At 52.6% G+C, this 14,697-nt stretch overlaps 1 protein-coding gene across 6 annotated transcripts; it reads left to right on the forward strand.

Annotated features, from left to right (window-relative positions):
- The first annotated feature begins 777 nt into the window (after positions 1-777).
- On the forward strand, positions 778-5,362 carry TMEM187 (transmembrane protein 187). Of its 6 annotated transcripts, none has more exons than XM_081564583.1 (3): positions 778-860; positions 3,321-3,428; positions 3,947-5,362. In XM_081564583.1, exon 3 carries the CDS (start codon positions 4,215-4,217, stop codon positions 5,037-5,039), a length of 825 nt encoding a protein of 274 aa, XP_081420709.1. In that variant the 5' UTR covers positions 778-860; positions 3,321-3,428; positions 3,947-4,214; the 3' UTR covers positions 5,040-5,362. The 6 variants fall into 6 exon arrangements, with proteins under 6 accessions (XP_081420709.1, XP_081420708.1, XP_081420706.1 ...); XM_081564582.1 differs by having other exon boundaries at positions 3,951-5,362; XM_081564580.1 differs by lacking the exon at positions 3,321-3,428.
- The last annotated feature ends 9,335 nt before the right edge of the window (positions 5,363-14,697 follow it).

Genomic DNA, 14,697 nt, shown 5'->3' on the forward strand with positions numbered 1-14,697 from the left:
GACCGGGGCTGCTGCACGCTCGGCCTGAGGTCAGGCCGCGCTCGGGTCAGCCACAGGCATGCCTAGCTCTGTTGCTGCCGAAGCGCGCCTCCACGCCTCCGTCCTGGGAGCCGCCATCTTGCCACTTCCCTTCGCCCGGCCGTCCGCGGGCGTCAATAGCGACTTTCAGCACAAAACAAAGATGGCGGCTGCGGCATCTGGGGAATGCCCGGATGAGAATGCTTCAGACGCGGTTGGCCCCGCCCCCTTGGGACTGCCCCCCCCCGGGTCGCTGAAGGGACACTCGCCAGAGGAATCCTTTTAACTAGCAGTGGGGACAGGGCACAGATTGCAGAGAGTGGCTGACACTAAATCAGGCTTCGGATTGGGCAGCGGACATTTTCCCTCTCCGCACACCCAGCTGCCTCCGGGGAAGCGGCCCGAAGCCCGCCACGGGGGGAGCCGGGGGAGGGGCGCACGTGGGCGATAACGCAGCCTGGTGCGCGACGCCAGGGGCGGAGCCCTCCCAGGCTCCCTGGCCTCACGCGCCGGCGCCCCAAGGAAACTAGCCAGGCTGCCGCGCGCCGGGCCGGCCCCCGCCCCTCTGCCCGCCGGGCGGACGGCCAGGCTGGCGGTGTTAGAGGCGAGCGGGCGGGCGCGGGAGAGGTCCGCGTCGCCCCGCGTCACCTCGCGTCACCCCGCCCCGCCTGCTTCCTAGAGCCCTGGGCCCCGCCCCGCGCGCAGGCGCACAACCGCCTTTAGGGACCGCCCTTTTTCGAGATTTGAATTTCCCCCAGCAAAGCAAGAGAGGCAAAATGCCCGGATGGTGATCGCTGGCCTTTTCGCGCCAATACTGTAAGTTTTCACAACAATCTTGAGAGGTGGGTACATCATCCTGATGTTCCAAATTTTGCAGGAGCCCGTCTGGTCGCCGCCCCAGGCTCACTCCCCGATGGCGCAGGCTGTAATGCGCTGCTGTCCGGGATCTTGGAATGACAACAGATGGTTTTTCCAGTTTCTCTCATTTTTATTTGATCTTTACATTCATCAGCCTCTAGCCAAAATTCGGCCTTTTCCACACCTAAAGTGTAGGTAACAAAGCACAGAGCGTTAACCTGGTGATTGTGTCACCAAGGGAAATGACGTCATTTGAGATCATATAGCTTTTCTTTTAGATAGCCTGAAAGTTAACTAAACTGCAAGTTACCAAAGAATAACTCATTTGAAATTACTGTAGTTATTCAACCTGCCCATAGATCCTGTAACTTAACATGTTAGTAAAGAAGCACATTATTACTATATCATACATTATCAAAAATACTTTAATAACTATCTTTAAACATATTAAGTTTGTGTTGTAATTCTGTTTTAGTTTATGGATTTGGAAGCATTTGTTTGAGGAAAGGCCTGTGACACAGTCAAGGGACAAGAACCCTCACCTGTGTTTCTGTGCCACCGACTGCCCTAAGTGTCCTTGGCAATTCACGTCACCTCTCTGGCCAAGTCCTTCCCCTGTCAGATAAGGAAACTGAGCTCCGGGTTCCCAGCAGCCTTGACCACATGCAGGGATTCTGTCCTCAAGAGTTCAAGAATTGCTATGGTAGCTCCTTGGGCATCCAGGTGGCTCAGATTGATCTCTCCTGCTGCTGTCCCGTGGTACAGCCTTCAGACTGGCATCCCCTTACCTGCAGAAAGGGAACAACGGTGGTCAGGATAGTCACAGGCACAACAAGCAGTTGTCATAAGGGATACAGGTTAAAGAAGCCACCACTGTGACAGGCGACAGTGGCTCTTGCTTAAATGCATACAGACTGAGAAAGCAGAAGAGTTTAAGGAACACGTCTTAACCCCTTAGCCCGGGGATTGTCGGGTTTTGCAGGACTTCCCCCCGCAGTGAGCCCAGAACCAGACCAGGGGAAAGGGTGATGCTGGTGAGCCCTCGGACCTTCGTGTGCCAAGCAGGGGAAACTGGGAAGAACTTTGAGAGGCACGTTACAAGGGTCACAGCAGCTTAGGACTTAGGCCATAAGAGACCCGCCCTGGCCTTCCTGGTGGACTTGGAAAGTTGGTTTGCTAACATGTCGCTTTCAGCTTGCGCAAGGGCTCGAGCAACCTCTGCCCAGCGGCCGGAGAGGAATCCCTTTCTACGCCCTTCCTGGACCTCCTCCTCTAGCAAGCGAACAGTGTCGGACTGCCTGTCCGCAGCTCTCCTCCATGCTTGGCTTGGTAGACAGGAGGGTCAGGCTAGCGCTGGCGGCCTGGGGCCCCAGAAGCCTGGCTCTTCACACCAGGGAATCACACCCTGGGTGGGATCAGGGAAGGACCTGGAGACACCAGGTGAGGCCTCAGCTGGTGTCCCCGCCGGACTCGGGAGCTGAGTGGGGAAGTGCTGGTGCTGAAGCGGAAGTGATAGCTGAGTTGAAGGCTTCAGCAGGCCAGGCAGAGGAGGGCAGGAAGACAGACTATGCCTGGGAACTCACAGGACTGCATGAGCATGGCACTTTGGTGTGTGGCCAAAAGGCTGGGGCGTGATCACATGTGAGCGAAGAGCCAGCCACTGAAGGGTGTTAAACAGGGGCGGTCCTCGAGGGGGCTGCTGGGGGCTGCTGTGTGCAGACCACGTGAGCGGTGGCGAGCCTGGAAGTGGGAACTCTGGGGGAGGGACAGTCCCCGGATTTAAAGACTCCTCCTTCACCAGAGGCTGCAACGGGGAGGTTGCACAACAGTGGCGTGGGCTGAGATGAGGGTCGGGACAAGGGCTTCATTTCCTTCACGGAAGTGCTGCTCCCCTTAACAACAGGCCCCCCGGAGGCGGGAGAGGGGGTGAGAGGGTCAACATGAGGCCCAGCCGGCAACTTCCTGGATATTACAGGTGGGCCCCAGGGCCAGTCATAGCAATGAAATGGCAAACAGGATGAGGACAGAGGAGAGGTGCTAACTTTGTGCTTGAACCAAAATTAGCAGGTCTTTGCTAAGCATGGGAGGGAGGGCCCAGGATCAGACCGGGCCCTGCCCTTTCAGGGCCTCAACTGCAGGAGGGGACAAGGGGCCTCAAAAATAAACAGTGGTCTGCATACCTAAGAACTCATGTAGGTCACAGAACAACTCTGCTAGGATGTACATCCCCATTGTACGGGTATGCAAACTGAGGCCCAGAAGGGTTAAGGCCCAAGATCACACAGGGTTAGTAGGTGGGGGAGCTGGGGTTTGACCGTGGACAGTTCTTCTCATCCCCATGCCCATGTGCTTGCCTGCCAGTTTGGCTTTGAGTCATCTTCAGGGCACCGAACCTCTTCTGTTCTTAATACATTTCTTGGTAACGAGGTCTACTCACGCCACAGCTGACCCGGGAACAGTTGACAGTCCATGAAGAGTCCACACTGTTTTTAAATTATCTGTTTCCGTGACTTCAGGAAATGGAAGGTTTTCATGTGAGCCAAGGACAGAAGGTGATTTTGGAAGGTGTGGCACTTAAGGGGAGGGCAGGGGAGGGGGTGACCCAGGTTGGCAGGCCTGGGGGGATGACTCCTGCTACCTGGCCTCACACCCACGAAGCAGCCAAGCCCTTTGTCTCTGCCCCACCCCAACCCGCCCCACCATTCCCTTGCCTTAGATTCCAGAATCAGGACCACAGCTAATGGTCTCTAATTTAACTGGGAATTTAGTTCAAAGGGCTTTGGGACTGGCTTGGAAAACTCCACATTTGTAGTACCAGGGAGATGAGAAAGCATATCCTGAGTTTTAAAAACAGACCTAGGAAAGATTTGTCTCTAAATGCAGTGGCTCTAGGGGAACGGAGACAAGGAGCGGGATTTTTTTATAGTACACAGATGAAAGAAGAACAGCATAGGTGTCAGGAGAGGGTCATGATGAAAACTTTGGTAGAGCCTGAGGCTGAGTTCGGGAAGATGGAGGCGCTTTTTTGGATGGTTTGCTTTCTACCCACACTCTTTTTGTAACCACAAAGGAAGAAGGCAGAACAGGCCTCCACTGGTGCCAACCAATCAGCAGAACCACTGCCTTCCTCGGGGCCACTACCTCCACTGGGGCAAGGTCGCAGCATCTGCGTCGGAAATCACGGGGACTTCTTCCTGCTGGCTCAGCTGGGAGGCTGAGGAGTGTTTTGCAAAAATGAAAAAAAAAAAAAAAGAAGCCGTTTATCCGAATTCTGAAATAACAGCCGAGGCAGCTGCTCTGTGAAGCTCTCCATCCTGGGGCCACACCTAGGGTTCCAGATGAAGCCTGAGTCGGGGCAGGCCCTCTTCCACGTGGCCCTGGCCAGCTGCCTCTGCGTGGCCACCATCTACACTGGTATTTTTGAACGTGTGTCTGTCCAAGTGGGCTATGAGCACTACGCGGAAGCACCGGTCGCCAGCCTCCCTGCCTTCCTGGCCATGCCCTTCAACTCCCTCATTAACATGGCCTATGTGTTCCTGGGGGTGTACTGGCTGCAGAGCCAGGCCCGTGCCCCAGGGGGCCCCACAGAGAGGCGGAGGGCTCGATACCTGAAGGACATCTTCGCGGGCATGGCTCTGGTCTACGGCCCAGTCCAGTGGCTGCGCGTTGGGATGCAGACACGGCCCACCGCCGTGCTGGATCAGTGGCTCACCTTACCCATCTTCGCATGGCCGGTGGCCTGGTGCCTCTGCCTGGAGAGGGGCTGGAAGCCCTGGCTCTTCCTGGCTGTCGAGGGCCTCTCCCTGTGCAGTTACAGCCTGGCCCTGCTGCACCCCCATGGGTTTGAGTTGGCGCTGGGCCTGCACATTGCCGCTGCCGTGAGCCAGGCCCTGCACACCCAGGGGCGCCATGGCAATGCTTCCTCGGGAACTTACTTGGCTCTGGGCATGCTCTCCTGCCTGGGTTTTGTGGTCCTCAAGCTGTATGACCATGAGCTCACACAGTGGCATCTCTTCCAGCAGCTCACGGGCCACTTCTGGTCCAAAGTCTGCGATGTGCTTCAGTTCCACTTTGCCTTCCTGTTCCTGACCAGCTTACACGCCTGCCGAAGGTGCCCTCCTGTGGAGAAGATGCGTTCAAGTGGGGGAAGAAGGGGCTTATGACTGCCAACCCCCTCCCCACCATCTACATGTGCTAACTGATGGCATTCTGTCATCAGTGCTCAGTGTCCTTGGTGTGATGACATAGGGTGATTACACGGAAGACTGTCCCTGCCTTCAAAGTTATAGGCTTCAGTATTATGAATATGAGCATTCAATTTTATGAAATGTTATACTTTCTGCAACTTACTTTCAAAGGCTTAGAGCAAATATTTAAGGGCTGGGGATGTGGGGGTCATTGTACTATTCTTGTAATTTTTCTGTGGTTTGAAACTTCAAAATAAAATGTTGGGGGGAAGTGACCCCCAAGAAATCCATCACACTCACAGTTGGCCGGAGAATGGTTGTCTGCTTTGGGATGTTGGCTCCAAGCATGGGCAGGAGACCGGGGGGAAGGGCAAGCTTCTGACCAGTGTGCCAGGCAAGGCACTGGGGTTACCAGTGAGTGTCCCCAGAGGTAGCTGGCTTCAGGGAGACAGAGTCATATTAAACACACACCTAGCAGACTGATGGGGAAATCCAAAGGCCAGAGCACTAATTCACTGTGACATGTGTGACTGCCAGGCTGACAGCAGGTCCCATGGAAGCCACATCCCTTCAGATCCTCTGTGGAACAAGGCAGGGTGCGTCTAGATGAAGAAACACCCACAAGAAACACAAAGTTGAGTTCTCAACAAAATGTTGTTTGGTGGCTCTTCCCTCAGAGCCAGTGGATGGCTTAGATATCCTTAGCAGCTAGGGTTACTGAAGTGTCAATTGTCTGTCACCCATGGAGAAACCCGGGGCCTTTAGGAACCATGATTCCCCTGATGGCATCTCAGGGTCACGAGCCCTGGAGTTGGCATCTTTCAACCCTGAAGCGCACTTTTCGTGCAGGTGATGATGTCTGAACCAGCGGGCCCACCTAGGGGTGGGCGACCCTGACAGATGCTGAGGACTCTGCTTTGGGGTTGCCCTGTGGAGACCAACTCTGCACTCTCTCCTGCTGGTTAACGTGTTCCTTAGACACCGGTTTCATTCCCCTGACACCTGAAAGGCATCTGGTCTTTAAAGACACGGGTGAGGGTGGAGAGGAGAGGATGCCCTGTCCCTGCCAAATGGCTCCTTGGGATGGGCAGCCCACATGCGTCTGTCTGCTCAGTGTCCCCTGAGTGTCCCTAGAGTCTCCAGGGTTGGCCGGTGGACCGTTGCCATGACTACCAAGGTGCTTTTGAAACCAGATACCGGGTGCTGGATGTTCTGTCCCAGCTGGCACATCCCCACTGGATGGTGGGTCTCAACCAAGTTGTTACCTGAAGGATCCAGCTGAGGACTGTCGCCTCTGCCCCTCTCCCCAGGAATGGGGCCCGAGGCGGGGCCTGCCAGGCAGCATTTGCCTCAAGAAGCAACTTTGTTCCGCTACAATTATCTCGAAGGCTCTGTATGTCCTACAAGAGCACAAAGGCCACGGACATCTCCTTGAAGAGGCCAGAGGGGAACATGTGATTTCTCGGATGGCTTGGTTAGAGATGGAGGTGGGAGGGTGGAGGGCCGGGGGAGGACCAGGGTCTGATCGGGGCGGGGGCGGGGGCTCTGACTCCCCTCTGCTCTGCTATCTCTCTCAGAGTTGCTGTTTCCTTCCTTGACAGCTTGGGTCCCCTGAGAACCGGGGCTTTGCATAGCCTCATTCATTCCATACCTTTGAGCTGCAAGTACCCATAACGTATTTAGTTGTTTTTTATTTTATTTTTTATCAATTCCCATTTAATAAATAACCCTGAGAACCTTCTGGGTTTCGTTCCACTCCCATGTCAAGCTGGGTCCCCACAGGAAACAGGTGGCACACACACCACTATGTGCGGATGGGGAGAGTGAGCGGGGAACCGCAGGGGTCTTTTTCACTCTGGGGCCTGGGGAGACCCTGGACAGGGTGGACTCTGCCCAAAGGAGAGACTCGTGTGGAAGGGACACTTCAGGGGCGGCCAAAACCCCCAGAAACCCAAAGCCACTGCCTCCTGGCAGGCCTCCCACCTAACATGGTCCAATGAAATACAGGTTGACAAGCGATATTTCAGGACCACTGTGTCTCCAGTGTCGCACGACACGTGCTTATACTAAAAAAATGTTCATTGCTTATCTCAGATTCAGGTTTAACAGGGTGTCCTGACTTCATTTGCCAAATCAGATGACCCCGCATTGAGCCAATCCAACCAAAGCCAGAGGCCTGGAACCTTCCTTCTCTGGCCCATGTATTTGATCAGCGTTTCTCAAAGGGTTGCCAGCGTCAGCCACGCAGCTTCCTGCGTCCCCTCCAGCCCTGGTGAGTCCTGCCTTTCGGGGCTGGTCCCAGCCCAGCCGCAGCCCTGTCTGAGATGCCGGAGGACAACAGAGAAGCCAGTGGTTGGCAGATGGGCCTGCTCCCCGCATTTGGCCTAACGGTTTAGAGGTTCCCTAGCTGGGCGGGATCTCAGAAAGCATCTGTGCCAACCCCCTCGTTTCGCAGAAACTGAAACTCTTAGATGTTCGACTTGGCTGCAGATTTCATCACTGAGCATCAGAAAGGCAGGTGGCCAGCCTCCGGGCCCAAAGCCTTGTCCATGGGGTGGCCTCACCTCTCCCAGGAGGCGGTGACCGTGGCGTGGCCACCTGGCCCCTTCCTGCCCCTGCCAAAAGTAGCGGTAACAGTTTCGTTCTGATTATGCAGGTATCCAGGCTCATGGCAGGGAAGACGAGCCACCCGAGAGCTCAGTCAGGGTTGTGGTAGCCCCGACATCAGACTCCCCCCCCCCCGCCGCACCTGTCTTTCCCAGTCGGTGCTGGGCATGGCTGCAGCTGCATCTACGTGGGCTGCCCTCACCTGACCTCCTGCATTTGTGCCCTGGAGCTTGCCTTCCTCCGAGTCAACCTCAGGAGGCAACTCAGAGGACAGCCGGGTTGCCTTTCCCACTGACACTTGTATTTCCCACAAAAACACTATGTTTTTGATGGTGGTCAGAGAGGCCTCCCGGGGTCCCCAGCCACAGGCAAGGTGTCATGGGCTTTTTCATTTTGTGCCAATCTGATGGGGGCGAGGCAAGATCTTGCTGTGACTTTAACTCGTGCCCCTCCACACACACACACACATGCACACTTGTGCACAACTTACGCTTGTGCTTTCTATTGAAAGTTAGGATTTGTTCTTCCGTGAGTTGTTTATATCCTTTCCTCAGTTTGGGCTTTTTCTTCCAAAAGTTTGCAGGAGCTCTTTTTATATTATATTAGCCATTCACCTGCCATATGGATGATACATGTTTTCTTATTCTCATTTGTCTTTTGCGTTTGTGGGCATCTTAAAGGAAGGTGGTTGCAGGTTTTCCCTAGTCATGGATTTCTATGTGTCTGTCTTTTTCCTTGTAGCTTTTGGGGTTCTTGTGTACATATCAGCTACCTTTGTCAAATCTTAACATCTCCAATAGCTACTTCAGACATTTTGCCTTATAAACATGTATTCTAAAAGTATTCAGAATAAAACTTAAAATAGTTGAAATGTACATTCAGAAACCAAACAGTGCAGCTGTCATCACTGTTCACAGGAAGTTCACTGAGCTGAACTTGACCAGAGCTGTTCACAGTCACAATACATGGCCGAGAGGAAATGCCCAAACCCCATGAAACGCGTTTCATCAAAGGCTGGAGAACAAAGGAGGTTTTGTTTCTTGGCCCTTAAAACTGGCCGCATCCCACAGGTAAGAATTTTCCTCTCGCCTGTGAAGACCTCCATGAGGGGAAATCTTTGGGTAAATAGAAACTAGGCAATTCCAGTTCCCAAGCGAGCCCCCGACAGTCACATAACTAGCCCCTTATCAGCGGGGCTTAGGTTCCTGGTGTTTGCAGGCCCACGTACCCCTCGAGCCGTAGCTGCGTCTCTTCTAAGTGACCTGGAGGCTGCCCGCCACCGCCTGGGCTGAACGATGGGGCCCGGGGTCCTTCTAACCATGTTCATGCGTTTCTAGTATTTTCTTCCATTTCTTGCTTTTCACTTGGATCCTTGCCCTCCATTGCGCTTCAGGACCGCTGACTTCTGGTTTTCCTTCTGCCTCTTCTTTCTTGGCCCTGCCCGCCTTCCACTTGGGGCATCTTCCATGGGGCTTGCGCTGCCACTATCTCAGCTGTCCCGTGCAGCCTCACAGATCACATCGGGGTCCTGACCCTACCCTCCCACCCCAGAGGCAGCCGCCCTCGGGAGTTCAGTGTAACCCACTCCCTGGCACATTCTGAAACCTTTCCTGGGGGCGGAGGGAGATGAGCAGCCGTGCCCACTGCCCGCTGTCACGTGCTCTAAACTTCTCTAGATGTACCACGTGGTCCAGAGCCATCTCCCACCAGCTGCAGGACCTGATCTGTGGACGTTTGCCCCCAGGGCTCCTGGGTACCCAGCCGGGGAGTTCCTCCTTTGGTGCTGCTCTCTGGGACTCCCTGCCTACGTGTGAGCATGTTGCTAGAGGATCTGCCCGCGTGCAGCACACCTGCACTCCAGCCACGCTGGTTGCTGAAATGACTGCCCGCCAGAGTCTCTGTGTGCCAAGCATCACCAGCACGTGGTGCTGGGAGAAGGGTTGCTGTCTTCTACCCAGACAGCAGCCAACTAGAACTGCACTGCCTTCTTGCTTGCCTTTCCTGGCTTAAAACTGAAGTTGCCCGGAAAAATCAAACATAAAATTACCATAGGATCCCACAATCCTACTTGAAGGTGATCTCCCCACCAGAAGGGAAAGCGGGGCCTTGAAGTGATACTCATCCCCCTGTGTTCACAGCAGCCTTATTCGAAATAACTAAAACATTTAAAACAACCCAAGTATCTGTCAATGCATGCCTGGATGAAGAGAACGTGGTCCAGACCCATAATGGAGTGTGATTCAGCCTTAAGAAGACAGCCACTACAACACGGCTGGACCGACAAGGCGTGATGGCCAGTGAGAGAAGCCAGACACAAGGACAGACACAGTATGACTCCACTGGTATGAGGTGCCTAGAGTCATCAGACCCTAGACAGAGAGAGGAGGATGGGGAGGGGGCATGGCCTGGGGGAGGGGGAGTTAGAGTCTAATGGGGAAGAGTTTCCATTGGGGAAGATGGGCAGTTCTGGGGATGGACGCACACCCATGTGAACGTACTTAATGCCGCCAACCTGGACACTTAAAAATGGTCAAGATGCTACATTTGATGTTTGTTGTTGTTTAGTTGCTAAGTCGTGTCCGAATCTTTGCGACCCCATGGACTGTAGCTCACTAGACTCCTCTGTCTGTGGGATTTCCCAGGCCAGAATACCGGAGTGGGTTGTCATTGCCTTTCTGCAGGGGATCTGCCAGACCCAGGGATCGAACCTGGGTCTCCTGTATTGGCAGGTGGATTCTTTACCGCTGAGCTACCAAGGAAGCCCAAATTTGATGCTATCTGTACTTAATTACAGTTTCAAAATCAACATTGATGTCTGCAGTTCAGGAGCTGGGACACCTTGCTTTTTTTTTTTTTTTTTTTTTGTCAGCCTTCTGTGCCTCAGTTTCACCTCTCATATGAGCACTGGACAAGGTCACATAAAAGCAGGTCACAGGCTTCCCAGCTAGTTCAGTTGTTCAGAATCCACCTGGCAATGCAGGGAACATGGGCTTCATCCCTGGTCAGGGAAGATCCCACATGCCACGGAGCAACAAGCCTGTGAGCTGAAACTCCTGGAGCCTGCACACTCTAGAGCTTATGCCCCACAACAAGAGAAGACACCACACCGCAATTAGAGAAAGCTCACACAGCAACAAAGATCCAGTGCAGCCAAAAATAATAAATAAATCTTTAAAAAAAAAAATCCAGCAGACCAGGAAAGTGTCTGCACAGAACCGGGTGGGATCCTGACCACCCTTCCCCACCCAGGGCTGCATCTCTCAGGCCACATTGTAGATGAGGAAACACAGATCGTTCTGGGGAGGATGGAGGCCTTACTGTCAAGGACAGTAAGTTTAGAGGAGGTGAATGACCTTCAGGTCCGAGGAGGTAGGAAGTGGCCAAGGTGAGGCTTGCCCTGCTCTTGGCTGCTATGTTGGTCTTTGTAACTGGAGCCCTTGCTACCATGGCTTGGGAGCCAAATTTCATTTGGAAAATACATTGAAAAATTCAGATCTGAATGACATACCATATAATTCATGTTCTTTCGTGTTACTTTTGATAACTTTTTTTTTGGCCATGTGGCTTGTGAGATCCTACTTCTGTGAACAGGGATCGAACCTGCGACCCCCTGCTGTATTGGAAGTGTGGAGTCTTAACCCCTGGACCACCAGAGAATACCCCAATTCACACTGTTAATGTGTATGTTTCAGTGTTTTTAGTACATTCGCAGGGCTGTGCTGGGACAGGGGCTGATTTTCTGTTGAATTGTTGGAGGACTGGACACACCATTCCTACCACAGTGCACAAGGCTTTCGATTTCTCAACATCCTCACCACCACTTGTTACTGATTTTTTTTTTTTTTTAATGATTTTTGACGGTAAGCCTCCTAGTGGGCGTGATACGGGGTCTCATTGTGGTTTGAACATACATGCTTAATTTCAAAGCCCTCTAATCAGCGTTTTACTGTGTCATGGGGCACCTCAGCTTCTCTGGAGAGCACCCTGACCTTGCCAGGCAGCCATCTGAAATGTTTATCATTTGCAACTCTTTGTCCTTGCCATTTAGATGGGCTTTCTTTCCAGATTGTTCTTCATAGTGTACAACCCAAACAGGTGGGGGAGCTGAGAGTGTGACATCCACAATGAGCTGAGCCAGCCCCACGGGGTGGGGAGGGGGGTTGCTTCTGTGGTGGCCGACACAACAAACAACAGATGTCAACTCTAAGAGGACTTCAGATTGCAGGACTGTCAGAGATTACAGACATTGTCACACTGCATCCAAACCACAACTTCCAGGCATATGCTGTTTACTAGACACTCACCTAAAACATATGTCTGTGGAAAGATCACATGTGAGATAAGGAGAAAAACAAGATCTACTTGGCACCTAAGAACCAAGAGGGAGCTGGTGTAGTTATATTAATATCAGACAAACCTACAAGATTTTAGGAATAATGTTAAAATAGTTTCAAAATATATAAAGCACAAATGGACAGAACTCCGTGGAGAAATAGACACATCTACCACCTTAGAGGGAGGTTTCCATGGACTTTCCTTGAAGGTATTTAGGTCAAGCAGAGGAGTTCTGTGAAGATTCAGAAAACATGAATGAACCTGTGGCTAGGGGCATCTTATACCCCTGTGTCTGCAGGTGGCTCTGAAGATCATGGTAGTGTCGTCACCATAAAGCAAGAAGCAGGCAAGCTGCAAGGTGTGGCGTCAGACACACACAATTGCCACACGCTGCGAAGTTGAAAAAATCATCACGAAAATTTAAAAAATACTTAGAACTACAGGGAATTCCCTGGGGCTCAGTGGTTAGGACTCTGTACTTCCACTGCCAGGGCCTGGGTTTGATACCTGGTCCAGGAACTAAGATCTCCCAAGATGCCTGGTGTGACCAAAAAGAAAAAGACTTAGAACTACAGTAATAGAAGGAAGGAAATAATAAAACTGATGGCTGACAGTGAAAGTGGTATTTAAAGTAAAATTTACAACTTTATGCGCTTACGTATCTGCATTATTTTTATTGAGCCAAAACATACTAAGTGTAACCACTGGAACTTTCCATACACACAGCAGAGGCGCCATCAAACTCAGCCCCAAAGCAAACTCTCCAGATTCCTTTTGCAGTTCTAGACGTTGGTATGAAAGGAAGCTCACAGTGACATCCATACCCGTACGGCGCGTCCATTCCTTTTTATCACTGAGGGGCAGTCTGTGATATGGAGGTACCGCAGCTCTGTTGATGGGCATTTATTTAGTTTGTTTCCAGCTGGGGGCTCATAGGATAGCTGCGGTGGACATGCAGGTACAAGTCTTTGTATGGACGTGTGCATTCCTTGCTTTTTGCTACACAGGTACAAGGGGAATGGGCTTCCCTGGTAGCTCAGTTGGTAAAGAATCCGCCTGAAATGTGGGAGACCTGGGTTCGATCCCTGAGCTGGGAAGATTCCTTGGAGAAGGGAACGGCTACCCACTCCAGTATTCTGGCCTGGAGAATTCCATGGACTGTATAGTCCATGGAGTCGCAAAGACGACTGAGCGGCTTGCACTGCACTTAGAAAGGGAACGGCTGGCTGAGGGGGCGGTGGGTAGGTGAAGTTCAAGTTCGTAAGAAAAGTGGCTGGCCCAGGTTGCGCCGCGGTTGTCTCCACTCCCTTATCGAGACTTGGTATGACCAGTCTTTTTAGTGTTAGTCATCCTGGTGTGTGTGTGTGCACAGCCGTGTCCTTGCGGTCTTCTCTGGCGTTTCCCGGCGACCGACGAGGCTCAGCAGGAGGCGGGGGCGGGGCTGTGCAAGGAAGGGGGAGGGTGAGGGTGGAGGCGAGGCGGGGCGGGGTCCGCAGGGAGGAGTGCCGGCCCGCTGGCCCCAACCGCCGCACCCCGCCAGGCGGCGCGGAGTGTCTTCCGCTTCTGAGCGGTGGCCTCGCCCATCCTCTCTGCCCACTGGGCTGCGGACACCGCCGACAGTGACCCCAGAAAAAAGAGAGCAAAAGGGGAGAGTTGTCAAATGCATCCTTTCTGGCTTTTCAGAAACGGGTCGTGCCAGTGTATTCCAGAAAGTAAAGACAAGCTTCCAAGTGCGTCTAATGAAACCGAAAGAACCGTCTTGAGAGTGGCACACAGGCCGACTCTCCGTGGTTCTCCCTCCCGGGCTCCGTTCCAAGAGTCCAGGCCGGGCGGGGTGCTCCGTGGATACTTCTGGCCTGACTGACGGTCTGACCTGGTTTCCAGACTTGACAAAGAATCCCTACCCAACCCCCCAAAAACAAACACACCACAAAGAAAACTGCAGATTCTTTGCACCGAAATATTGGTGCACAGTTCAAAAATTAAAAATTAGCTAAGACAATCCAAAAGCAGATTAAGAAATGAATATACCATAACCTGGGCTTCCCTGGTGGCTCAGCGGTAAGGAATCTGCCTGCCAATGCAGGACACGTGGGTTAGATCCTGGGTCAGGAAGATCCCCTGGAGAAGGAAATGGCCAGCCACTCCAGTATTCTTGCCTGGAGAGCCCATGGACAGAGGAGCCTGGCGGGATACGGTCCATGGGATCGCAAAGAGCCGGACACGACTCAGCGACTACATGGCTACACAATGTCATAACCAAGTGGAGTTCATTGGAAGAGTGCAGAGGTGATTCAACTACAAATGATGTGACTATAATTAGCAATATTAATACATGCAAGGAGGAAAACATGACATCAGTAGATCTCAAAAGGGTATTGGAAACAATTCCACCCAAAAGAATTGAAAGCGGGGATTGGGACACGTACTTACACATCAGTGTCCACAGATGAGTGGACAAAGCGCAGTAGAGACACAGCCTGAAAAAGGAAAGAAATTCTGATACATATTTCAACATGGACAAACCTTGAAAACACTATGCTGAGTGAAATAACTCAAGACACAGCTGGACAAAGAGTACATGATTCTATGGTATGGGGTCCCTAGAGTAGCCCAGCTCACAGACACAGAAAGTAGGATACTGGGTGCCAGGGCCTGGGCAATGGGAGGGGGGATTAGTATTTAAGGGGGA

The sequence above is a fragment of the Giraffa tippelskirchi genome, chromosome X (assembly GCF_054371585.1).
Source record: "Giraffa tippelskirchi isolate mGirTip1 chromosome X, T2T-mGirTip1v1.2.pri, whole genome shotgun sequence".
Classification (NCBI taxonomy): Eukaryota; Metazoa; Chordata; class Mammalia; order Artiodactyla; family Giraffidae; genus Giraffa; species Giraffa tippelskirchi.